Source organism: Lactuca virosa, chromosome 6 (assembly GCF_052849685.1).
Source record: "Lactuca virosa cultivar CGN04683 chromosome 6, Lactuca_virosa_CGN04683_v6, whole genome shotgun sequence".
Classification (NCBI taxonomy): Eukaryota; Viridiplantae; Streptophyta; class Magnoliopsida; order Asterales; family Asteraceae; genus Lactuca; species Lactuca virosa.
In genome coordinates, this window is record NC_136431.1 from 249,049,495 (window position 1) to 249,074,699 (window position 25,205).

Below are 25,205 nucleotides of genomic sequence, written 5' to 3' on the forward strand. Positions count from 1 at the left end.
ACATATGCTTTATATCTGGCATCTATATGAAACAAGTTTTTATGTTGACTGTCTTAAAACAGCACCATAGACAAGCAGGTAGAAAAAATTGGTCATATGGGTGAAGTCAACACAACACAGGTAGCTAATAATTTATAATACCAATCAAATGAACTTTATACAAGAGACATAATCTGAAAACTTGTTCAGACTTTCCATATTCTCTTGCAATCTGATTTGCCTGGTAAACTGATAGCAGCAGTAGTGTATATTTTTATGGGCTAAATGCAAGAAAGAGCAATATACTTCAATTTGTTTATTTATTTAACGTATCCTTTCTATTACAGCTGCATTCTACTTTCACTTATTTCTTATTAATGTACTTGCTTCAAAAAAAAAAAAAAAAAAAAACATATCAAGACATTGTACTTTGATAAATGTAAATAATTACAACAGTGAAAAATGTTTTGTATTTGAATGACGTTGCTATAACTTGATAGATTTTTGTTTGTGCTACTCTTACCAGCATGAAGTCGGTGATTGATCGATACCACAAAGCCAAAGACGAACAACAAATGACAACCCCAATTTCAGAGGTCAGGGTAAGCTCTCAACTACCCTCTTTCATCCTATCCTAACTTTTACTACTATATATGGTTAATAGACACAATTACCTCCTAGACTCAGTCAACTTATATTTACTTAAAACATCAGTAAATTTAAGGATCATTTTTACACCCTATGAAACAAATGAAGTAACGCTCCCTTCTTTCCTACTTGCAACTAGTTTTCCAAAAAAAAAAAATCTATAAATGTATATTCAGATAGATGCTCCTTTTACATTATACCTCTCACCATGCTTCCTGATCCTTCATTTACTGTATTCTGTACACACCCTTTAGCCAAGATTCTGATTTGTATAATGAATCAGAATCTTGTTTTAGTGAGAGCGTATCAAAGTGTAAGATTCACTTCCCAAATTATGTACTTGTAGCGAGTGTAAACATATATCCTCCGGTCCCTCATATGTATATTATATAGTAATCAATCATAAGTATCTGTTAACTTAAATTTCTTCAGCTAAACAAGAACAATTTAGATTATGTGATATTTTCTTGTTATAAGGGAAGACCAAAAGATAATTAAGACACAAAAAGAAAGGAGAAGTGGTACTGGTACAAATAGTCAACTAACTTAAAAGCAACGGGAACCATGAGGCAGAGAAAACAGAATGGGAGTATTTTATTTAAGTAGTCTTCATATAAAAACTAAACTGTAATTTGACTACACATAATATTCCAAACATATCATTTTCAATATAATATTCCAAACATATCCAGGTCTACTCAAGTTACTCCTAATGGTAGCTATCTTTGTAAAAATACTTACTAAGGTAGTATTTGGGACACAGGACAAGATTGGATGGGACTGCAATGAGTTTCTGTGTAGTGTTTGGTAAGTAAGATTAGGACAAAACAGAACAAGCTAGCTTTATGCATCCGGTAAGACAGAAAAAGATGTCAAAATTACCACATTGCCCTTGAGTTTCGTAGACATGTCATATCATAATCATATGTAAATAATTTTATTAAACAACCAAAATCCAAATCATATTTTAATACTTTTATCAAAGATATTTAACAACAAAACTTAAATCCATTCATATTTTACTACTTTTATAATATATATATATATATATATATATATATATATATATATATATATATATATATATATATATATATATTAAGTATGCTACAAAAGCAAAAAAGACCAAGTAACAAAAACCCTAATTCTAACAAACAAACAAACAACTTGGGTTAGGGAAATCTTAATATCAGGAGACCTAAGTTGACAAGCAAGACAGGAGTGAAGAAGAAAGAAATAGGTACCTGTACTTGTACTGATTGATGTTTGATACGGATCCAGAAATATTGGCCCCAAATGTGGGTAAGCCAAGAGTTTTGCAGGTTTACTCCAGGAGGGTAAAAAAGGGAATTAAAGAAAGTGGCTAGAAGGTGGCCAGATGAGAGAGAAGAATAAAAGGGGAGGAATATCTCATGTTTCCATTATTTTTCTTTGGGTTGTAATTGGCTCTCCTAGTGAGAGAGGGAGATTCCCTGGAATTAGTTATTGTTCATCATTACATCATTTCATTATACATCTTCTTCTTCCCAGAATTCTGTGACTTGACTGATTTTTGCGTTTTTAATTGTTCCAATTCCACATCAATGTTCAATGAGGAGACATACAAGAATGGATGGATAGAAGCCACAGATGAGAGAGTCTATAAAAGCTTCTTTTAGGGAGCCCACAATTCACAACCAATGTCCACATCTCCTATGGTCTATACTCCATATCAATAGCTTTCTGATTTCCAAGGAGGAGTACATTTGCTAAGTACTCCAGGAATTGATGAAATAAAAAAACATGCTTATACCAAACTATAAACATGAAATCAGATCGACCAATCTATCACCAAGGCTAAATAAGTAAATATACAATCTCCTCCCTGAACCCAAAGCTTTCTCTCAAACAAGACAGAAGCGGATAAAGGCTATATAACACTTTTTAGATCTTGTGAAAGCCTGCATTGAAATGATGAACAGCAGTGTGAATGTTAAAGAACCAAAGATTACTACATTCTATTAATAGATCGATCAGATAATGGTAGCAAATTTGGTTTACACTAGACGTTTCTTTTCTTTGTGTATTAAGCTTGTATTATTGTACTATCACAGTCACACTATATATTATGGTGGAATGCACATGCATGATGCACCCCTCTAGTTTGGATTACTAGTGAAATACCTTTAACCTTTCTGCAAGTTGCATACATCATAAGCTTCTCAAGCAACATGTCTTGTCTGGAGCCTTGCTGGGAAATCATACCAACCCCTCTAACTCTAAGTAAGATTAAGATATACTCGCTATGAGAATTAAGTTAAACAATAGGAAATATGATTGTAGAATTTTAGGTTTCATCATTATTCTTCCATTCCATCCTATCATTCTCATACTTCACTCACAAGAACACTACAGGACTCCATTATTCTCTAAATCACCTCTAATAGGGTTGGTATTAGAGCGACTTATGGCTGCTTTGTCTGGTCAATACTGATTTCTGAGAGAGTATCAGATGAAGTCATAAGCATGCATTATAAGGCTTCTAATATTACCCAACTATTCTGCACAAGTTGGCAGATAGGTTGAGTTGAGCAGCAGAGCTCCTACTGCTGCTGCTCCTCACATAGGTGACTGCTGGCATACAGAATGCACAAAGAGTACGCACCCTATAATATGTCCATCTCTAGCTTTATCTTCTATATTTTATTTTTAATGGTGATTTAAAAACTGTTATGGAATTAGGAAAGTGAAAGGAAGATGATACTGATTTCTGCAGACATGCATCACCAACTGCTCTTCTTCAACAGCTGCAGATGAAGGACGAAAAGTCAGAAACAAAAGCATCCAAGAGGCGGAAGGACTCTGAGACTTTCCCATTGAAAAATAGTTCGTTTTCTTAACAGATCACTCTTCAATTCAACACAACACAGATTGAAATGTTCACTGCTGAAAGCTTCAAGATGCTTACTGAATTGAAAGAAGCAATCTGGTACCAAACAAAACAATACTCTTTTTAAGTTTATTAAGCAGGCTGCTTCCTTCATCTCAGGAACCACCAAGACCAAAGCAGAAGGATCAAGGATCTGCATGCTTCATGGGCAAGGGGCAGATTCGGAAAATCTGCAATCGCAGGTAAAATCCATCCTATAGAGAAAGCACTAAAGCTTTTTCATCATATTACTTATCTGTTTCCTTCCCTCTCATAAAGGAAGGACCTCAGCCACAGTAATAACCCTATTCAAAAGATTAAAAAAGGGTGTCCCACAACTACAAGGCAAGGAAGGTGATGCCCATGCTTGAACCTCAAATCTCTCTTACAGATTACCAACCTTGCAATAACATCTTCCTGCCTTCTTATTCGTCTAAGATCACTCTTTTTTTACAATTTCATTGAGTAAGAATGTGAGAACTGAAAAATCATAAGAGAGGTCTTGGGTTCAAGCATGGGCATCACCTTCCTTGCTTGCTCTAGGAATATTGTGATTTATCTACGCCTTGTTGGCCGTGGGGATGATTATGGGTGGGTGGCATATACCCTTTACAATTGTAGAGAGGCTAATCCACTAAATGTTTTCCTCAAGGATTCAAATAGAAATTATTTGATGATGGATAAATCATTAATATATCTAGCCCTTGCTTTCCTATATAATCCAACCATGTAGCTAATGACAACCTGTTCAATAGTTAAAAGGATTGGTAAGGTAGAAAAGGTATAAAAAAATTCCCTCCAGGAGAAAGGGATATTGGCCTTCTAAGAGAAGAATGAAGCCAAAATGAAGAATAGCACTATAAAACATATGAAAAGGTGAAATTTGTGCAAGTAAATGGAATTAAGATATATCATCCATATCTAAACCTAATTCATGCCTTACCTTCAGAGTTCAAACCCAAATCATATCCCAACCTGTGCCCAGCATTTCCCTGAAAGTTTAGAAGTTCATACTTCATTTATCCAAAACTTCCTCTATTCAACCACCTTAATCCAACTTGAAGCTCCTTCCAAAATAATACGAAACTGCATAAAATTTTCACTTCATCGAGAAGAAACAATTTTCATTGAAATTCCCAATACCTACCAAGGTGGTGGATATATTCATTTCCATGACCAATTCGTTCTTGTTTTATTTTATCAGCCTCATAATGTCCTCCATGCCCAACCACATAGAAACAAAGTCACCATTTCCATTCGATAATGTTTTCTACCAAAATGTAGGAACACAAGAGCATATAGCAATCAATTTCGATAGACCACATAGCAAATGAAATCCTCTTTGAACCAAGTCACGGCTGATATCTCTCAAGTCAGGAAGGATCAAACAACATCTTTAAAAAATGTGTGTGAATAGGCAAGACCTTTTATGAGATACATAGAAAGAGATAAGTTTAAATTGAACCAAACACTGAGGGAAAACGCGTGTAGCCATGAAAAATAAGCTGATGATCATTTCAAGGTAAAGCTCAGAGCCTTTTTTATGCAAAACAAAAGTATCACCCGACCAAAACATGAGAGATCCACAAGGTGGTGTTAGCTAGATTGTGTAAAACCATGAGCATACTTCATGCCATATGAGATTCGGCACCAAGAAATACCTCAAGCAACAAGAGCTCCAGGAAAATGAGTGAATTTCTAGTGTTCACAAACTAAATCATTGTGATATGAAGCTTTCATATGCATTGAATCTCCTTTTAAGATGAAATAGATCTTGGTAAAAAGAAATACATATACATGATGAAACGAAGAGGGGTTGACATTATTGTGCAAAGAGTAAAAGCAATCTGGAGTAAAACAATCTCAAAAAATGAAGTGCTGGTTGATGCAGATTACATAGCTTTCCACATACACCTGACAATACCTCTTCACGAAACTACTGAAACAATATAGCCTCTTACTATAACACTCGGTGTATGAAGAAAGACTCAGGACAACTTCACTAAACCCTAAACCCTAATCGCAAACACACACATGAGTTGATTAGTCAAGGAATTGAGGAGCCAAAAAGGAAATAGATACTAAATCACAAGACTAATGAGAACTACAGACCAGGAGAAGCTTTGACTTCAGAAACACACTCACTTCAATGGGATTACAACCAAACAATGTATATGATTGTCAATTTTGACATACATAAGCTAGAATTCCAAAAATTTCGATAATTCCCAAAGTTACGATCATGATTTTCTACTCAAAACTATAGGCACGACTCTAAAAGAAGCCTATACAACATCAACATTGTGCTTTGGTTAACATCCCGAAACTTTATGCAACTTTCAGAAAAGTATATCTTTCTACCAGTGGACATGTCTTTAGTCTTTACATACAAAGAACATGAGCTTATGTGTAGTGTAAGACGGACTCTATCCATGCAGAGAACATTGAGTAACGACTTTTAAGGGATTGGTTTCACTTGTATTTGAATTTATGGATGAATGAGCCACATAGTGTTCCGAAAACATGTAGGGTATCGTGAATCATATCATAGGATACATATTTAATTAGAATACATCTGGTGTTCCAAAAAATCCTATTTAGGGCGCTTAAGCATCCACTGGGTGTTCTCCTTATGGTTTTAACTAGAAAGGGTCATTAAATCATCCACCATCCCTCACCACTTATATTAGCCGCTAATCGTCAAAAATAAGAATTTGAAAAATAACAAGGGGACTATTTCTCATACAGGAAGTTATCTTCTCAATCCTTAATGGCTAATTGGCATCATTGGAACAATGAAACTAGCCATGTTGAAAAAGTAACTTAGCTTTTAATTCTAACATGTACATGTATTCTGATAATATTCACATCATGTATTGTGAAATGAACCATGGATCCACCGATGTTCCTAGGTGACCCTTGCTAAAAAAATTAAGCCCTAGAAGTACAAACCACATAATAACATCAAGTTTTTGAGGTTTGAATGCAGAATCGATTCAGCTAAAAGCGGATGTGACCCAAAATAATATATATCCATCCATCACTTAAGAAGTATTTTTACCATGTTGGATAACTAGTCTGAACTCTCATGTGCATCCATCCGCCCACTCAAGGATCACTTGTCCCCGCATGCCCTTCACGTATAATGCTCCCTCGATACTTAAGACATGCACATATAACTGCATGATACAATGAAACAAATTAAGGTTTGTCAATGTTGCAACTTGCTGAATATGATATAGTTTACATAATGCAATGAGGTTTTTAAACATTCAACAACAATCTATTTACAACTCCTTTCTCTAACAATTGGTGAATGCCACCCACCAACCGGTCCCACACCTACCAACATGGGGAAGGTAAACTGCAATGTCCCCAAAGCAAGGAAGGTGATGCTAGGCTTCAACCTACAACCTCACTTGCGGATTCTCACCTCATTACCACTATGGCAAGCATGGAGGGACTCCTTGCTCTAACAAGAGTAAGCCTAAACATGGATACTTCTAGCACTAGTGTGCAAAAAAAAAAAAACGAAACTCAAAAAGAAAACCAAAAAACGAACTATTATGAAAAATTTAGTTTTTTTTTTAAATAATTTCAGGTTTAGGTTTTCTATATATATAAAAACCGAGAAAATCAAAACCGGTCCGAAATACACAAAATGACGTCTTTATTTATAATTTTGACTGATTTAGTATGCTAAAAATTAAAATAATTAACAAGTATTTACGGTCTCCATTATCAAACAAAATAATGAGCATATGTTTACACCGTCTTGTATTAATTTTTTGTGAAGTACTGGATTGTTGTTTAAGGGATATATACACTAAAGTCCTAATATTTTCATCGATTTGACAAGAAAGTCCTAAACTTTATTTTTTTGACAGTAAAGTCCAAAATACCGGCAGTTTTTGACACTTTTACCCTTTTTTCCGGTTAGCCGGTAATTAGGACTTTATTGTCAAAAAAATAAATTTTAGGACTTTCTTGTCAAATCGTGAATTAAGACTTTGATGTCAAAAAAATAAAGTTTAGAACTTGCTTGTCAAATCGTTGAAAATATTGTGACTTTAGTGTATATATCCATTTTTTTGTTAGAAATTTAATGGTATGATAGTCTTTAAGAATAAGAGTTATTAAAACATGCTCTAGTCAATTAGATCCTATTGAAATTCCTAACATTTGCTTCTTGTTAAATAGTTTTTTTAATCTCAACAAACCGACATTGAAAAAAATTGAGATAAAAGTTCTTTCTTTCTTTCTTGATTATCTCCATTTTTTTCAATGTCGGTTTGTTGAGATTAAAAAAACTATTTAACAAGAAGCAAATGCTAGGAATTTCAATAGGATCTAACTTATTAGAGCAGGTTTCAATAAATCTTATGCTTAAAGACTATTATACTATTAAATTTCTAACAAAAAAATGGATATATACACTAAAGTCCCAATATTTTCAATGATTTGACAAAAAAGTCCTAAACTTTATTTTTTTTTACAGTAAAGTCCTAATTCACGATTTGACAAGAAAACCCTAAAATTTATTTTTTTGACAATAAAATCCTAATTACCGGCTAACTGGGGTAAAAGTGTCAAAAACTACCGGTAGTTTGGACTTTACTGTCAAAAAAATAAAGTTTAGGACTTTCTTATCAAATCGATGAAAATATTGGGACTTTAGTGTATATATCCCGTTGTTTAATTTAAGAGTATGGTCAATGAAGAAAATAAAACATATAGATAAATGAAAAGGGGAAAATGCAGAAAAGCACAACCATTTATCTACTAGCATTCAGAAAAACCCTTGCATTTTGTTTATATGCAGAAAACCCTTATATTTTTAGCTACCTTTCACATTAACCTAAATATCCGATTTTTTTTAAGAAATTATCAGTTGTTTTGTGACATGACATTTATCTTTTTCGTTTTTAGGTTAACATGGAAACAAAAATAAGTGACGTTGCCTCTTATCTATGGTAAAACGTGAGAAATAGGTCATTTACTCAACAACCATTTACTTAGGCAAATATAAGTGACATTGCTTATTTTTTTTCCATGTCAACTTAAAAACAAACAAGATAAATATATTTTCATAAAACAATTAAAAAAAAAGATATTTGGGTAAATCTGAAATGTAACTGAAAATGTAACGGTTTTTCTGCATATAAACAATATAAAGGGTTTCTTTGAGTGCTGGTAGATAAATGGTTGTGCTTTTCTGCAATTTGCCCAAATGAAAACAAAAAAAAAAATCTGAAAAACCAACAGCTGGTTTCTCCGAAGTCAAAATCAGAAATTTTTGGTTCGTTACCAGTTTCAAGTGAAAAACCAAACAGAACCATGTTCACCCTTATCTAACACTAACAAATTAAAAGGGCTACACAGTAACTTATCTATTTCTAAGTATAGGGACTACTACAGGAAAGTAATCTTTATCGAACAACAAAGAAACTCTACATCGACTCCCTCATAAAGTTATATACATAAGTTGATATATTGGATAAGAAAGACAAAATAACTAATTCACATATTGAAACAAAAACAAAAAGAGTGTCTATTTTTCTATAAGAACAAAGATCATCCACAAAGCTAAAACAATATATTACTCCCTCCATTTGAGAAAAATGTAATGTTTGATTTATCATGTACTTCAATATATATAAGTCTTTGACTAATAATCAAATACCAAAAATACCCCTAGGACATAGGACATAACTAACTGAGAAAACTTGTGCATCAAAATCAATGTCACCAATTTCTTGCTATAATTATTGAGGGAAAAATAGATAAGTTTGGACTAGAATCCTCAGAAGTTTTGGTAGAACTCAAATGGAAAGTTGCTCCCTTATAAAATAATCAAATACAATAAAACTTCATTAGAAGGCATTAAGTAGATCATGTTCAGATTCTTCTCCCACCAAACATCTTCAACGTCGCCTTTTTGCCTAATTTGTATATCCATTTTCTCGTGGGCTATTAAACATCTTAATCTAGTTTCTAAAAAAATGAATTTAAGCAAATCAAACATTCCATACTTAACATGCATCCTAGAAAGTTGTGGAACTACTCATATGATACACAAAATAAAACATAGGCCAAAGCTCCCAACCGGTATAACATTAAAAATAGTCTAGAATAACAAGTGACATCTAATAAAGCCATCTTAATTGCTTAATTTTTTTACTAATTAGTTGCAAATTATGGGAAGACAACAATCATATCATATGAATATAACTTATTCATTTAGTCTCATTTCTTATAACTTATTCATTTAGCACAAGCAAAAAGTATCAGAAAATTGTCAGCAATCACCAACCAGCTATCATAGATGTAGGCAGTTGAATTGCAAGTAAAGTTACTCATGCTACATTGCTTCTTCCTAATACTGGAAGTTCTAAATTTTTTTAACAAAATCGCACCTGAAGTTATTTTAGCATACAAATTCACAGTTATTTTGTTGCATACATTTTAAAGTATTTATGATGATTACACAGATGACCCTAAAAAATCTCTATTTATTATTTACAGTTCTGGCAAAGGGAGGCTGCAATGTTAAAGCAACAACTGCAGAGTCTGCAAGAGAATCATAGGTAAAATTTCTATCTAACAAGATTCAGTAAGTGCAAAGCATGAAAACTAGTGATACAGACTATGTTCTTAATCCATAAGGACAACCTTTTACATGTATTTCTAAGAGGGCAAATAGTTTGACATGTTACATTCATATACTACATTATTACAGGGCTAAAATGGGAATGATCCTGGAAATAAAAAACGAATAATTAGACTATTAAAAAAAAAAAAAAAAAAAAAAAAAAAAAAAAAAAAACTCCCATTGGAGATGCTCTAACAACAAGTAATCCTATACTTGTAATGCAATCTAGGATCCTTAAGAAACTTTTGGAAATTGATTAAAATATACAAGCATATATTGAGTTTAACAATAACAATTATAGGCGAATGATGGGTGAAGAGCTTTCTGGTTTAAGTGTGAAAGATCTACAGGGCATGGAGAGCCAACTTGAAATGAGTCTCAGAGGTATCCGCATGAAAAAGGTTTGAATCTACTACCCTTTATCTAATGCTAATCTTGTGACTTATATACTTTACTTATGTAACCAAAAATACTTGTCTTGATGACAATTGATGAATTGCTATAGGACCAACTTCTTTTTGAGGAAATCGAAGAACTCAGCCGAAAGGTCAACCCAAAACCTAAGACCATTTTCAAATGTCAATCCTAGAGAAAGTATATCTTCAAGTAACTAAATCTTTTTTTTAATCTTTTTCAGGGGAATCTCATCCACCATGAAAATGTCGAACTTTGTAAGAAAGTAACCCAAATTCGTGAAGAAAATACCGAACTCTACAACAAGGTATTTAATATTTATCAACTGCAGTGAAAAATATTTTAGTAAAATCATGAAACATAATGAATTAGTAATTTTGTCACCTCCTAGATTTATGGAATAAGAGATGGAGAAGCAGCAAACAGAAATGTATTTTTGACAAATGGTTCAGGCATGAGAGAGGATCCACATCCCCCAATCCATCTCCAGCTTTCTCAGCCAGATCAACACGAAGCAACTGATCAAGCACCACTCCATTCTACAAATTTGGGGTGATTAATAATCTTTTATTCATTTCGTTATATTAATATCAAAGGTTTCAATCATACAACTAGAATGAACGATTATTTCTGAAAATGATGCAGATTATAACTACATTGATGAGAAGATGGGTGAACTCCAAAGACTGTTAATTCATTCCTCATCAAAGATAAACCCGTCTAGTTTAAAAGTTTTATAGTGTTAGTCAGTGGTTACCAGATCATAGACAATTCAGAAATGATGGAATCAAATTTGGAAAATGGAGGGGACCAAAAAAAAAAAAAACTAGCTGCCTGTTAAAGATTAAAAGAGCAAATAAATTGAAGGTCAAAGAACTACATGAGTGGGGTTTTATATTTTATTTCATGGATATTTTCACTTAGATAAAAAGTAAGATTTGTACTTGATTGGCTGAAATCTAAGAAAGAAATGTACATATATTTATTTATAAAGATTTGAAGTTTGAATACCATGCCCCACACCACTAATTAACAAGAAAAACAAGTATGCAAGCAAAAAATAAAAATAAAAATCCACCATTTGATTTGTAAGCAAGTTATAAACTTATAATACATGGCAAGATAAGGGGCATTTTGAAAATATGGATAAAGAAGTACACAACTCTTATTATGTCTACCAGCAGATCATTTTGTATTTAGTTGAACATGTAGAAGTTATTCATGTTGTTGAAAACTGTATAAGATTTTAGTTTCATATATAAAACCATTTGTAGTGGATGGATATGACCACTCCAATTATTCAAATTACACATTGGTTCTCTTCAATAAAATCTCTTAGTTGATAATAATTTGCTAAGAATTGCAGAAAAGATTGCAAATACATTCTTTTTAAATGATACTAGTTCCCGATCATACCAAATCTGGTACTCATCTTTGTGTATTGTAAATTGTGACCATTGACTCAAACCATGAAACAAGCAACAAAACTACTAGAATGTGTCATAAACTTATATCTGAGCAAAGATGAGAGTTGTATATATTAAACTTAAAGATTGCTTCAAAACTCCAAATTAGAAACACCAATTCATAGGACCCCTCGTGCTTCTTACTTAATACTAGATATTCAAACTACTCCACATGTGTGTACTGATATTGATATATCACAAGTCTGGTAATATTACTTAATTAACACCCTATTTTCTTCCAAGATAAAAGGGGAAAAGTTCTACTACGTTACTATGTAATCTCAGGCAAAGGTAAAAAATTTGATGAGAGCTATTCACTAGCATATAGAATATAAATGATATGGTTTTGTGGAATGCTTTAATTTGCAAACAAAGATATATTACAAATCCTGGTAAAAAAAAACAAATGATTCAGTAAAACTTTATCTAACATCAGCATCAATAGAACCTTTTGTTAGAATAAAAGATGAGGTTATGCACTTATGCATACAAATCGCAGGCAGCTCAATAACCTTTTAGAAAGTAGATTAAGAAGGTTAAAAAATTGTTACTCGTAAACAAGGCCAAACTAAGTTCAGGAATTTCATGTCCATAAAACTGTCAAGTTCGTTATTTTGGAAAATTAACAATCATAATTAGAAAAAATACAAAGCACCTGAAATTTCAAGCCATCCACCTTCCAACATGCATTTGACTCCTTTTTTTGGTCTACATGCATCAACTACAGACATTTCAAAGAGAAATCAAGTTGTATTCCAAGTAAAACCTAGTAAGCTGAACCGTTTAATCGTACACAAAACCGAGCGAAATAAAAAAAACAAAAGATTCTTTGTGTCCTCGACAATTATGTCAGGTTTAAAGACTTTGGAAGTTGCAAAAAAAGAGAAAATAAAACTTCACCATACCTGTAACTCATGCCAAGTTGCCAACAGGGATCTGCCTTCGATGATTCGATCAATGCATTTTCCTTAATATATTGACCTACGAGAGCAATTTACAAGTAAATAAACATAAAATTATCTTCAAAAATGATAAGAATTTGCTGAAACACAGGAAACAACGAACTGGATCAATTCAATACAATTTACGTTCACAAGTCGTTTTCAGAAAACAGAAATCAAGCATTTTTTTCTTTGTTCACTTTCATACTACTATCCACATTAATATATATCGACGCACGATTAATATCACATTTTTGTGATTTTTTCTCGATTCATAATTGATCGATTCACTTACCAGAACATGTACAAAACACGTGCACTGTTATCATCGAAACTCGAATCGATTTCATGCTAACACCATATAGACATGGCGATATCGAATTTAAACTGTATGTTTCATGGAAGGAGACAGATAATTTAGCTGCTGATGATGAAGAGAGAAGGAGATATGGTGACGGTGAGGGTTGAAAAATATCTACAACAGGAGGCGTGTCGACTGATGCGTGGCTGGGTGGAGGGCTACAGTTGGTCGATAGGGGTACGCTCCCCCACCAGATTTTGCAAGTCATAATAAATTATTGAATAAATATAATGACGTATATATTTTTTTATTTATGTTAATGTATATTATGTTTTTTGAAATATACTTTGAAAAATATATAATGACATATATATTTTTTTATTTATGCTAATGTATATCCTAATTCTTTTGATAAATCACAATTCCTTCCAAAAAAAAAAAAAAAAAAAAACTATAAACCAAACGTTTATTAATATCATGTTCTTGAATTCAATTTAACGAGTAAAATGGATGGAAATAGAAGAAATTACAAGAAATTGATGTTCTTAAGTTTTATTAAAACAAGAAAATTGAATGATCATTTTCTTTCCTAAAATTTATTTCAATTTGGAAGGATTTGGAGAGAAATTAACAAAAATTTTAATTTTCCTTTCATTTTTTTCCAACTCGTAAACACATAATACAAATTTCTTTTATGTTAATTTCTCGTCTCTTCTCTCCTTACTTTTTTCTCCTTCTTTTCTTTTCTTTGTAAAAACTCGAAAACCAGACATAAATGACTTTGGAATAGCTAGGCAAATTTGTAAGCTATTAACCATTTTTAATTTAGCATTTAGAATGTACACTGAATGAAAAGTCATGCAATACATGAGGATAATATGATAATGATGATACATAAAAACATAAAATTAAAAAAAACAAAAAACAAAAAAACAAAAAACAAATCAAAACTGTCACAATATTTCAACAAGTGTTAAAGAACGATGATCATGATATCGATCATTTTTAACTCTAATAGTACATGACTAACATCCATAATATCTATCCTAAATCCTAATAGTAAGATTTGTAACATTACATTTTTAACTCTAATAGTAATATGACTAACATCCATAATATCTATCATAAATCTTAACCGTAACATCCTTAGGTCATAGAGTGTAATACTACATTTACCACATTATTACAGTATCATGTCATCGTCACGTCATTTTTTCTCACCTCACAAAACAGGTGAGTGTCATATTATACATTTACTCCACTTTTATTTTATTATTATTTTTTTTAATCGATCACATGGTCAACGGTCACAAAACGGAACAAAAGAGGTGTCGTAAGCTAGCCTTCTGTGGTGGCCATACCACAATGGAAATTAAGAGGTGGGTGCAGTGTTCACTGCACACTACGGTGTCATCTCAGCAACCTCAGTGTGCAGTTAAGGGTGTACCGACTAGTCTTAACATCGATCACATGTGCTAATTTCGATCATTGACATATAAATTGGTCGTTTTGGATTATAATACATGAACTTTTAATGGGTCTAAGTTGATGAAACAAAAAAGTTAATAGAAAAAAAATATGATTTTGGACGAACCAAACCCATTAACAAACTTAATGTTATTTGACATTCCCATTTTGAAACCTCTAAATTTACTTCACATAAACACATGTTACAAATAAACAGATTTGGTTTCTTGAATCTTGATCACCTAGATTAAAAAACACAATTCTCATAGAGTTTTTTATGTGTGCAAACGATGATACAAGGAAAAATAATCAAAATATAGGACACCCATCAACTGTTATATTCCTTGCCGTTGGACAGGTGGCAAGATCACAATGTTCCGGGTTATTAGTGCCCCACCAATTTACACTTATGTTCTCTAACCCAGTCGTAAAGTACAATAAAACCGCCATGAATGCAACTCCGGCATCAAGGGCCGCCGAGAGGATATAATTGTACCTCTTCCACCACATTTTCCGGTACCTAAACACGAAAAAATTGAAAATTGTCCCCACTAATATCCACGAATTGTAATTCACGGCGGCAGCTGGAGGCATATAGGCGGTGGCACCAAGGAGCACCGGGAGGTTAATGAGAGGAATCCAAGATACCTTCGGGAATGCTTTGTGACATAACCATACTATGATTGGGCCCACAAACCCGCCTAGAAAGAACCAATTTAGGGCTCCGTAGTTCCCTAGAGGCCCGAAGATTCTTCTTGGCCCAACTAAGCCCCAAATGACGGATGCATCGAAGAATACATGGTCATATGGGCATGTCCATGGGCTATTGGACTTAGGGTCAGGGTGACACATGTCCTCTATATTGTTTAAAAGGTACCACGCAACGCTTAAATTTACGGTTCCAGCTATTATTGTTCCAAGAAACTGTAATAACAAAGTAGACAATATTCAGATTAGTTGTGTTGTCATATACAATTTTCTAGAATGAATCTTTTATCTTTCTAGTATATATTTTACGAAACTGAACAAATATTTTTTTCACATTTTAATATATTTTTCACAAACAAATTATATCTTATTATTCTGAAAAACCAAAAAATAAGAAGACTTGGAAAAAAATTGATGCTAACCTGAACCAGGAACATGGATCGTGGTGGGATCTTCATGTAATGTCCAAGCTTAAAATCACTTAAAAAGGAGATGGCTTGAGTCATGCTCATGTAACCATAGGTCTTGAAGCACACATTGGCTATGGGTTTTCCCGGGTAGATCAACCCCATGGCATACTCCGTTATAATGTTTAAACCTGGTGTCTGAAAATGTCAACACAAGCAAGTAGACTTTTATGACTCACATATATGCAATTTTGAATTTAGGGCTAACTATATTTTTATCCCCTAAGTATAGCCGAGGTTTGCAATTTTGGTCCTTACTTGAGGTTCTTGTTATGTGTTTTGTCTATGTTCCAAGTAAAATAACTATTTTTTATACGTAAGTATAGTTGGTTTTTGCAATTTGATCCAAAAGATATAGTCATTTTACTTGGAACATCCAAATAGAGACCAAAAACATTACAAAAACTTCAAACAATGACCAAAGTTACAAAAGAAAACTTTTTGAAACCAAAATTGAAAAAATCAACTATACTTGAGCACCAAAAATGTAATTTACTAATGAATTTAATTAATAAGATTCCGTTTGTTACATAAGGGTGGACTATTTTTTGTGACGATGATGAGAGGTTTCACATGATTTGTAGACGATAGATTGAGAAGAAGGCCATATCCCATCTTTTTGAGTGGGGCAATTGTCCTATTGACATCATCACTCTAGTCATTGTCTATTAAATGTCAAACGCAGTGCAACATGTTATCGTACCTGGTTTGTTGTTGCAGTGATGATACTAATGGGGAGGGTGAAAGAGAAAGCGATGAAAGCAGCAAATATTAATCCCCAAAACGGCATTTGTATTTGATCTTTCATGAAAATGGTGAGCGCAAGGCTAATCATGAGCGTTATCGTAAGAAGCACGTAAAACCACCATGACGGTATGTCTTTGTACTTCCTCATTAATCGTGTGTGCACGTCAACCTTACCCTCCGTTGATGCTTTGTAACGTTGATATATCTCCCTATAACAAAATTAAATCCTTCAACTCCAAAATCCTTCCCACCAAACTTGGTTTTATAAATAAACTACTTGTGTTTTTAATGTTAAGAGTTTGGAGATGACTTTACATAAAATATAGAAATGATAAAGAAAAAAAATAGATGATTCGTACACAACATTTTTTTTTTCATACACAACAATAACAAACTTTTTTTTTTTTTTTTGCATATTGTGTAACCCCTCTAAAGCATAAATTGTTGTATAAGGCAAGAAACTGTTGTTTACGTATCAACTCCTGAAAAAAAGAAAAAATATGAAAGGAACTTACTTCCCGTAGAAAAGACCAACATGAGTAATCGTAGATGCAATTGTAGCAAATCCAAAACCATATGTCAACGCGAAAAATGTGCTCAAGTTAACCCTCCCTTGCTTCGCATACTCTCCATAATCTATCTCGAACTTGTTATCCACAATCTTTGTGATATCATACAGCTGCCCATCCCCCGTAAACAAATCATTCGAGTAAATCGGAAAGTTTTTGGCATTGTACACATTTAGTCCCCAATAAGATATCGGAATCACCATGTACATTATCATGAAATAGCCCAAGAAAACATTGACTATAGCAAAGAAAGGGGAAATGAGAGGGCTAAATAAGAAAGAAGCTGTTGTGGCCCAATCAAGTGAAAAAGCTCCAATGCCTAAGCCTGAAAAGCCCGACCCGAGTTGATGGGCCGTTACGGATTTGGGAAAAGCCCAACATATCCATGAAATGCTTTGTAGGGTTTGAAATAAGTATCCGGGAAATAAGTAATAACAGAAACTGCATGCAAGAACGATCACAAAGAATTTTGGTCGTGACATGCGCTTTTTGTTGTCGCTGTTAGGGTCTTCGTCATCATCGTCTTCTTTAGCATGAAGTGCACTACAAAAATGATTAGACGAAATTAAAGATTATTATCAGACTTTATCAACTTATTTTCTTATATTTTTTGTTTTGTGGATATATATGTGTATTATTCTGTGATAGTGAGTGGGTGAGCGAGAAGTGTGAACCTTCCACCCAAAGTCTCTAGCGAGGCGGCAAAGATTCCAAAGATTCATTTCATTGTTTCTCTTGTTTTTTTCTTGTTGACAATAATGATGGGCCCTTAAAGAATTATATTTTAATGTATTAACTTATTTATATTGTATAAACACATTATTATAGACGTATTAACTTTTTAGTTGGAAAACATTTGTAGTTGTTTTAACTTTTAATATTATTAGCAATTTATTTACGTATATGATTATTCATTTATACTGAAAATCACGTTTAGTTTTAAGATTACATATTTAAGAGGAAGTATTTGTGGCCAAGTATATGGGTTCTTGTTAAGTGCCGATAAGATTTAGATTCAGTTTAGCTTATCTCTAGTTTATCTTTATTCAAATTATTTGTATTTATCTTTTTGTTAGCCACTGATGATTCTGGTTTATCGCCGACCCCTGGTTTTTAGGGTTTTAGGTTTTTAAACCTGCTCTGATACCATGAAACAACTGGTATGAATTGCTCGTCCTTCTGCTTCTCATTCATTAAAGTATTTATAGTTACAATCCTCATCAGAGGCTAACAGAAAGATAAATACAAATAATTTGAATAAAGATAGACTAGAGATAAGCTAAACTGAATCTAAATCTTATCGGCACTTAACAGTTCTACTGTCGACTATTTTAAGCATGTATCATCCATTTATTTATTTATATATATATTTTGTTTTTATAAACAGCTAATTTTTTTTATTATTGTTAGAAACTTTAATTAGGGATAATATGGAATCTAATCTAATCTATCAACTCTGCATCCACATCATGCGTCATGACAAACTCTTGAAAATGCATCTAAAAGATATTCATAAATAAAATAGTGTATAGTAGGATGATTTTATATATTAAGTTCACAACATTTTTTGTTGAATCACGTTTTTCTAAAAGTAAGGGTTACTAATCGTATATCCATAATTATAGTTAACAAATCTCCTACTTGTATTTTATCAATTACAATATTTCAAATTCCTTTATCAAAACAATAAACAATCTATTGTAAGTTAAAAAATGCAAGTATCACATAAAGAATTACAATTACAAATCAGTTTAAGGAAAATATTGGAATCGGTCAAAGGAAGGAAACGTACCGGAACAAGGAGATCTGAACGAGGGTGCTGGGCCACCACATGTGCGACGGTTCAACTACGTATTTCCTTAAGAGCCCGGCCCACCCGTACCCCAAAACCTGTCCACCACCGGCGCACGTTAGCAACGTTCCCTACACTAATTTAATTGACTCCAGTCTAGCTGCTTTTGTTTCATTCACAAGTCACCCTCCGCTCTTTTGGAATTGTTGAATTTTGATTATTTGTTTATACAAATAAAAAATAAAAAATAAGAGAATTAATATTTTTAGAGTAAATTATAGATTTTTATTCACTAAAATGCTTGTTCTTTAACTCTTAAAGGCGATAGTATACTACTAACAAGATAATAAAATCAAAGAAATTCATATTGGATAGAGAATTTGAAATAAAACCAAAAAGAATGACGTAGTTATACTAATTTTGATTATTTAAAGAAATAAAATCTTAATTATGAATTCAAAATAATAGCATTTAAAAGAATAATTATAACCTGGGTAGTGATGATGAGGAGCCAAGCTGCAATGAAAGAGATATTCCGGAAATAAAAGACCTTTATGATATTCACGATTCCGACGGCGTACGCCGATCCATTGCCAAAAGCGCTGCCGGCATTAGCAAATATCGTAATCAATACATGCTCTTTCATGTTAAATGGTCCCGGATTCAATGAAAACTTCCGGGATTTACATCCCGGTAGTTTCAGGCTGAACTTGGTAGTGGGGAGGACTGCCGCCATAAACCGCCCTATAGGAAGCGTCGCTACCTGAACGGTGATCTGAGTTATTACCAACGGCGATGTCCGGTACGAAAAGAACTGGTTTAGAAACGAGAGGAGAACGCATGAAATTAGACCCAACACCCACATTCGGAAGGTCCATAGATATTGAGTCGGGTCGTCGGTGGTCGGAACGGTTAACCGGACCTCTTCGATCGGAGATTCTTCGTCTTCCTTCCCTTCGTTTTCTTCTTCGAATGGTTTCTTGACGGCCGTCGGCGGCGAGGACTCCACTGCGACACTTCCCATTTCTAGAGAATGATGTGGTGTTTCCTCTTTGGAGGGATATTGCAATGTTGTATTTATAGAGTAGGGTGCAATATTGACATTTTTTATGTAATAATATTTCAATGTTATTATTTTTCTAGGTATATACAATTTACATTCTTCCCTGTTATGTAGATACGCAATATTGACATTTTTTGGGTTATTTATTTATGTAATGATATTTTGTGTTTTTATTGAGAGAAAATGTTTATTATAGCCAAAAAAAAAAATTAAGTTTTTCCACAACATAATCAAAATTAAGAAAATGACCAAAATACGTATCATTTTCGTAGGTGGTCTTGAGATTTTTGCAAGTAGTAACTTACGAAATCTCAAATTTTCGAGGACATATTACAACTTTCATCTTTAATAACTTTTGCATACGAATTTCGTTTTAGTTTATTTTTTCATTATGTTCTCTATCACAAGTTTTATTAATAAACATATTTTATGTTGGTCAACGATGATTGAAACCTCGTTATTCGGTCTTCCATGACAAAAAGTTTACTGTAGGTTACCATATTATGTGATGATTATATAAAATATTACCAGGTATTTTAATTAAATTAAATAAGGTAAAAATACTCTAGAGGGTAACTAACTGTTGCGTTTGTTTTCATTTGGTACATTTCCTTTTTTTGTACTCAATATACCATCAAACTTGTTGTTTGTGCTCACCATAACCCTTTTGACCGGCTATCACATGTGATATTCGGTCAAATGGTTATGGTGAACACAAACAACAAGTTCGATGGTATATTGAATACAAAAAAGGAAATGGACCAAATGAGAACAAATGTAACAGTTAGTTACCCTCCAGAGTCATTTTCCCCAAAAAGTTAAATGAAATTAAAGTTGCAAAAGTATCAAAGACTGCAACCTTCTTTGGCCATGATGTACATGAAGAGCGTTTCAAAGGGGTAGTTTCGTGAAAACATGGTCTATGTTATGCTTATTGTGGTTAGTTGTCAACACCTCTCTGCAAAAGGATATGATTGTGTATGAGAGGTATATTTATCAGCATAAATGTTTACCTCAAGGTATATTATGGTGATGTGCCTGCAAAAGCTGTATGATCTTGTACATATTGATGTTGTATCTTATCTCATGAATTCGATCTTAAAGCAAAGTAAACTCAAAAATCACAGCACTTGTGATTCCACTCGTTTGTAGACTTGTCCAGAATCCATGATACGATAAATCATTTGATTGGAAATGTAAATGTAGTCACGAAATGCACCTGCTTAGTCAAGATTCCCCTAATAAATATTCAAGTGCATTACAAAGTTGTACATGTATTAATAATGTTCTTTCGTGGGTTATGTTTTGAAGAGAAGCAGGAATGAATCTCATAAAGTCCTTAATATGAGCAGGAGATGACGTGAGATTTTCTGTAAATTAGTAAAGGGAAAATGACTCTGGAGGGTAACTAATTGTTGTGTTTGTTCTCATTTGGTCCCTTTCCTTTTTTTGTACTCAATATACCATCGAACTTATTGTTTGTGTTCACCATAACCCTTTGACCGACTATCACCTGTGATAGCCGGTCAAAAGTCGGTCAAAAGGGTTATGGTGAACACAAACAACAAGTTAGCCGGTCAAAGGGTTATGGTGAACACAAACAACAAGTTCAATGGTATATTGAGTACAAAAAAAAGGAAAGGGACCAAATGAGAACAAACGGAACAGTTAGTTACCCTCCAAAGCCATTTTCCCCATTAAATAAACATGTATAATAACGTTCCTCTCGAAAAATTAAAATTTTCTTTTTCGTTATTTCACCTTGAATTGTAATTTTGTAATCAATTTTTACAAAATTATTTATTTATTCATGATATGTAAAGCAACATACTATTTTTTTAGTTTGTCTTTATTGAAATAATAGTAATAATTTAATACAACAAACTTTATCTATATGTCAACAATATATATTAATTAGGGAAATTGACAGGGTAATTGCTTTTCGTTTTGTTCATATTTATGTAACTATTTTTTGTACACATATAGGCAAGAAATGTAACATCCCGATTTCCAAGTATGAAATTTTGGAGATTTTATGCATTTCATAAAACCTACTCGACGAGTTAGAGGCCCCAACTCGTCGTGTAGAAACCAAGAAGGCCGCGTATTTCAGAAGACTTATTTGACGAGTTGGAAGGCTCCAACTCGATGAGTTGGAACCCTAATTTTTAGGGTTTGCACCCTATTTAAAGGACTTAATCCTCATTGTTAGCCTCCCTTATCACCTCCCCTGTCCAGTGAAACCCTAAATCGTGCCTCATCTTCCATTTTGAGTGTATGAGAGCTTAAAGAGTGTTCTTTGGTGCTTTTCTTGAAGGAGTTTGAAGTTTGTGGTGCATAGTTGAAGGGAGAAGCTTTAGATCCAGGATTTTCAGTGTTGTTGCAGCCATTTGGAGGTATAAAATCGATATCTTGATCATCCATTTGCTAGATCTCTTCTTTTGAAAGTGTATGGCCATTATTAGCTTATTTTAGGACCATTATTGGATTTGAGCCTGTTATGAAGCTATGGTTTCAGATCTGGACATCTCATGGCCTCCATGGACTTAAAGTTGCTAACTTTATCAAATCTTGGCCCTCTTTCATGCCCTAGGTCCCTTAATAATCTTTGTTTGAGTGTTTTAGCCCTTTGATGCCTTGCATGGATGTAAAGTTAGCAACTTTACGTGGTATCTTAACCCTAGGGGACCAGATCTATAGTTTGGAGCTTTAGATTCGACTGGAAGGAGCTGAATATGTTAAGACTGGGAAAACCCGACGAGTTGTCCTGACAACTCGACGAGTTGGATCGGGTTTTCCCGCCTTCTGGATACTGAGCGAAGTCGGCGAGTTGATGAGATAACTCGACAAGTTGGCTAGGGTTTTTCCCGGTTTTCTGAACACTGAAGGAACTCGACGAGTTGCTATATGCACTCGACGAGTTGGGTCAACATGGACTGTTGACCTTAACTGTTGACTGTTGGCTTTGACCATGGTTGACCAAGTTTGACTTTAAGGGTATTTATGGTATTTCGAGATTCTAATGAAGTTAGTCACATGGTGGTTGTAGGCAGCTGAGTTCAGAGCTGTGAGTTGGGATTTGATCGTATCGGTTCAGCACTACTTGTGAGGTGAGTTTTCCTCACTGTACTCAAGGGTCTAAGGCACCAAGGTCGGCCCTTTAGATTGTTATCCTAGTTTATTTCTGATTGAGTACTGTTATGATCTGTTAGATCGGTATCATGGTAGATAGGATGTGGCTATGTTGTTATGATCTGTTAAAGCGGTATCCTGATTGATAGGATGTTTGCTATGCTTGGTGATCTGTAGATCTGTTTGACTGATTGTAGACTGTTATGAGATTATCTTATATATGTGCACATGTTTGATTGGTAGTTGAGGGTATTCCATCCCGAGGATGATTGGACCCATAGTATGTTGGCATTCCAACCCGATGGTTGAGGGCCAAGGGTATTTCATCCCGAGGATGATTGGACCCATAGTATATTGGCATTCCAACCCGATGGTTGAGGGTCGCGGGTATTCCATCCCGAGGATCATTGGACCCATAGTATGTTGGCATTCCAACCCGATGGTTGAGGGTCGAGGGTATTCCATCCCGAGGATGATTGGACCCATAGTATGTTGGCATTCCAACCCGATGGCTGAGGGCCTGGGGCATTCCAACGCGATGGTTGATTGGGGCCATAGTATGCTATTATTATATATGTGTTATTGTTGTGCGGGTATTTTGGGAGAACTCACTAAGCTTCGGGCTTACAGTTGTGGATTTGTTTTAGGTACTTCGGATGATCGCGAGAAGGCGAAGGCTTAATCGTGCACCTCCTCGTTTTTCATGATCGTGATTTCTGGGAATTCTCTGATGTTTAAACTATTTTGAAAACAATTTGTAATAATGAATGGGTTTTTGGTTGTTTAAAAAGTTAAAAATTTTTGTGAATTTTATGGATGTTACAAGAAACTTGTTGGAAGTGTTCACATATGACCATTATTATCGGCTACATCGAGTTACAGCTTACATGGCGTATACGTGGCATATACGTGACAAAGATAATTATTCAGGAGGGTAATGAACTATTGGTGTCGTTCACATCTAGACAATTTATTTTTTTGTTCACATTAGACCATCCCATTTGTTGAAGTTGTTCATATAATATCATTGTTTCAAAATTTTAAATCGGTAGTTAAAGTCGTTCATCTAACTTGTTGAAATTGTTCACATAATACCATTATTTCTGAAATCGAGACACTTTGTTCGATCCAATGTAAGAACACCATTTGTTTCTTAGGGTGGGGTTCGAACAATACGATTAAACTTCTGGTTTACAATTAGTATCCTAATGGAAGCTTGAGCTCGTTCCTCCATGGTACATGGACCGGGAAACGAGGAGCAAAGTGGGAGACTAGGCACGATGTTATACTAGGCATGGCTCATGCTCTCACGTATCTACATCAGGACTGTGTGCTCATTGTTTTACATGGAGACGTGAAAGCCATGAATGTGTTATTGGGTCCGAACCTACAACCCTACTTTGGTGAAACCATAAATCTCAGTTAGCTCCCACCCTCTCACTCTACCAATTATTATAGGCGATAAAATGAGGCATGCTTAGTACAACCTCGTACCTAGTCTCCCACTATGTTCCTCGTTTCCTAATCCCAACACAATTGAGGAGTGAGCTAAAGCTTTTATTAGTATTATAACCATAAAACATAAGTTTAATTGTCAGCCTCGAAATCCACCCTAAGAAAGAAATGGTGTTCTTGTGTCAGACCGAACCAAGTGTCTCAATTTCAAAAACAATGGTGTTATGTGAACAACTTCAACAAGTTAGACGAACAATTTCAACTACCGGTTTAAATTTCTAGAACAATGGTATTATGGTAACAATTTCAACAAGTTGGATGGTCGAATATGAATAAAGAAAAGGAATTGATGTGAACAAAACCAATAGTTCATTACCCTCATGGATAATTATCGTTGCCACATATATGTCACGTAAGCTGTAACTTGTTGCAGTCGGTCATAATAGCCATATGCGAACACTTCCAATAAGTTCGTTACTTAAATGAGTAAAAAAAG

General features: G+C 34.0%; 2 protein-coding genes and 1 long non-coding RNA gene across 11 annotated transcripts in view; 1 reads left to right on the plus strand and 2 right to left on the minus strand.

The window, feature by feature from the left end:
• The window catches only part of LOC145119789 (MADS-box transcription factor 23-like), a 27,283-nt gene extending 15,672 nt beyond the window's left edge, over positions 1 to 11,611 (plus strand). For 2 of the 7 annotated variants that reach the window (XM_079055524.1, XM_079055523.1), the window contains exons 3-11: positions 506 to 581; positions 3,414 to 3,492; positions 3,656 to 3,738; positions 10,061 to 10,122; positions 10,489 to 10,588; positions 10,693 to 10,734; positions 10,825 to 10,908; positions 10,993 to 11,153; positions 11,247 to 11,611. In XM_079055524.1, the coding sequence (XP_078911650.1) occupies positions 506 to 581; positions 3,414 to 3,492; positions 3,656 to 3,738; positions 10,061 to 10,122; positions 10,489 to 10,588; positions 10,693 to 10,734; positions 10,825 to 10,908; positions 10,993 to 11,153; positions 11,247 to 11,253 (694 nt within the window). In that variant the 3' untranslated portion in view covers positions 11,254 to 11,611. Of the gene's footprint in view, positions 1 to 505; positions 582 to 2,562; positions 2,890 to 3,021; positions 3,264 to 3,348; positions 3,493 to 3,655; positions 3,739 to 10,060; positions 10,123 to 10,488; positions 10,589 to 10,692; positions 10,735 to 10,824; positions 10,909 to 10,992; positions 11,154 to 11,246 lie in introns of those variants that run through there. The other 5 variants (XM_079055528.1, XM_079055525.1, XM_079055529.1 and 2 more) reach the window with 5 other exon arrangements.
• The window catches only part of LOC145119790 (uncharacterized), a 20,584-nt gene extending 7,037 nt beyond the window's left edge, over positions 1 to 13,547 (minus strand). The window contains exons 1-5 of one of the 3 annotated variants that reach the window (XR_013714009.1): positions 13,304 to 13,547; positions 12,973 to 13,048; positions 12,723 to 12,788; positions 6,597 to 6,714; positions 2,461 to 2,567 (exon numbers count right to left, since the gene is read on the minus strand). This is a non-coding gene — a long non-coding RNA (uncharacterized LOC145119790). Of the gene's footprint in view, positions 1 to 2,460; positions 2,568 to 6,345; positions 6,715 to 12,722; positions 12,789 to 12,972; positions 13,049 to 13,303 lie in introns of those variants that run through there. The other 2 variants (XR_013714010.1, XR_013714008.1) reach the window with 2 other exon arrangements.
• A 1,324-nt stretch (positions 13,548 to 14,871) lies between these two features.
• Positions 14,872 to 20,122, minus strand: LOC145120183 (oligopeptide transporter 4-like). The gene is made up of 6 exons (XM_079055995.1): positions 19,550 to 20,122; positions 19,060 to 19,157; positions 17,214 to 17,810; positions 16,655 to 16,907; positions 15,907 to 16,089; positions 14,872 to 15,700 (listed from the first exon to the last, which is right to left on the minus strand). The coding sequence occupies exons 1-6, from the start codon at positions 20,081 to 20,083 to the stop codon at positions 15,086 to 15,088; spliced, it is 2,280 nt and encodes a 759-aa protein (XP_078912121.1). The 5' UTR covers positions 20,084 to 20,122; the 3' UTR covers positions 14,872 to 15,085.
• Positions 20,123 to 25,205: the final 5,083 nt, after the last annotated feature.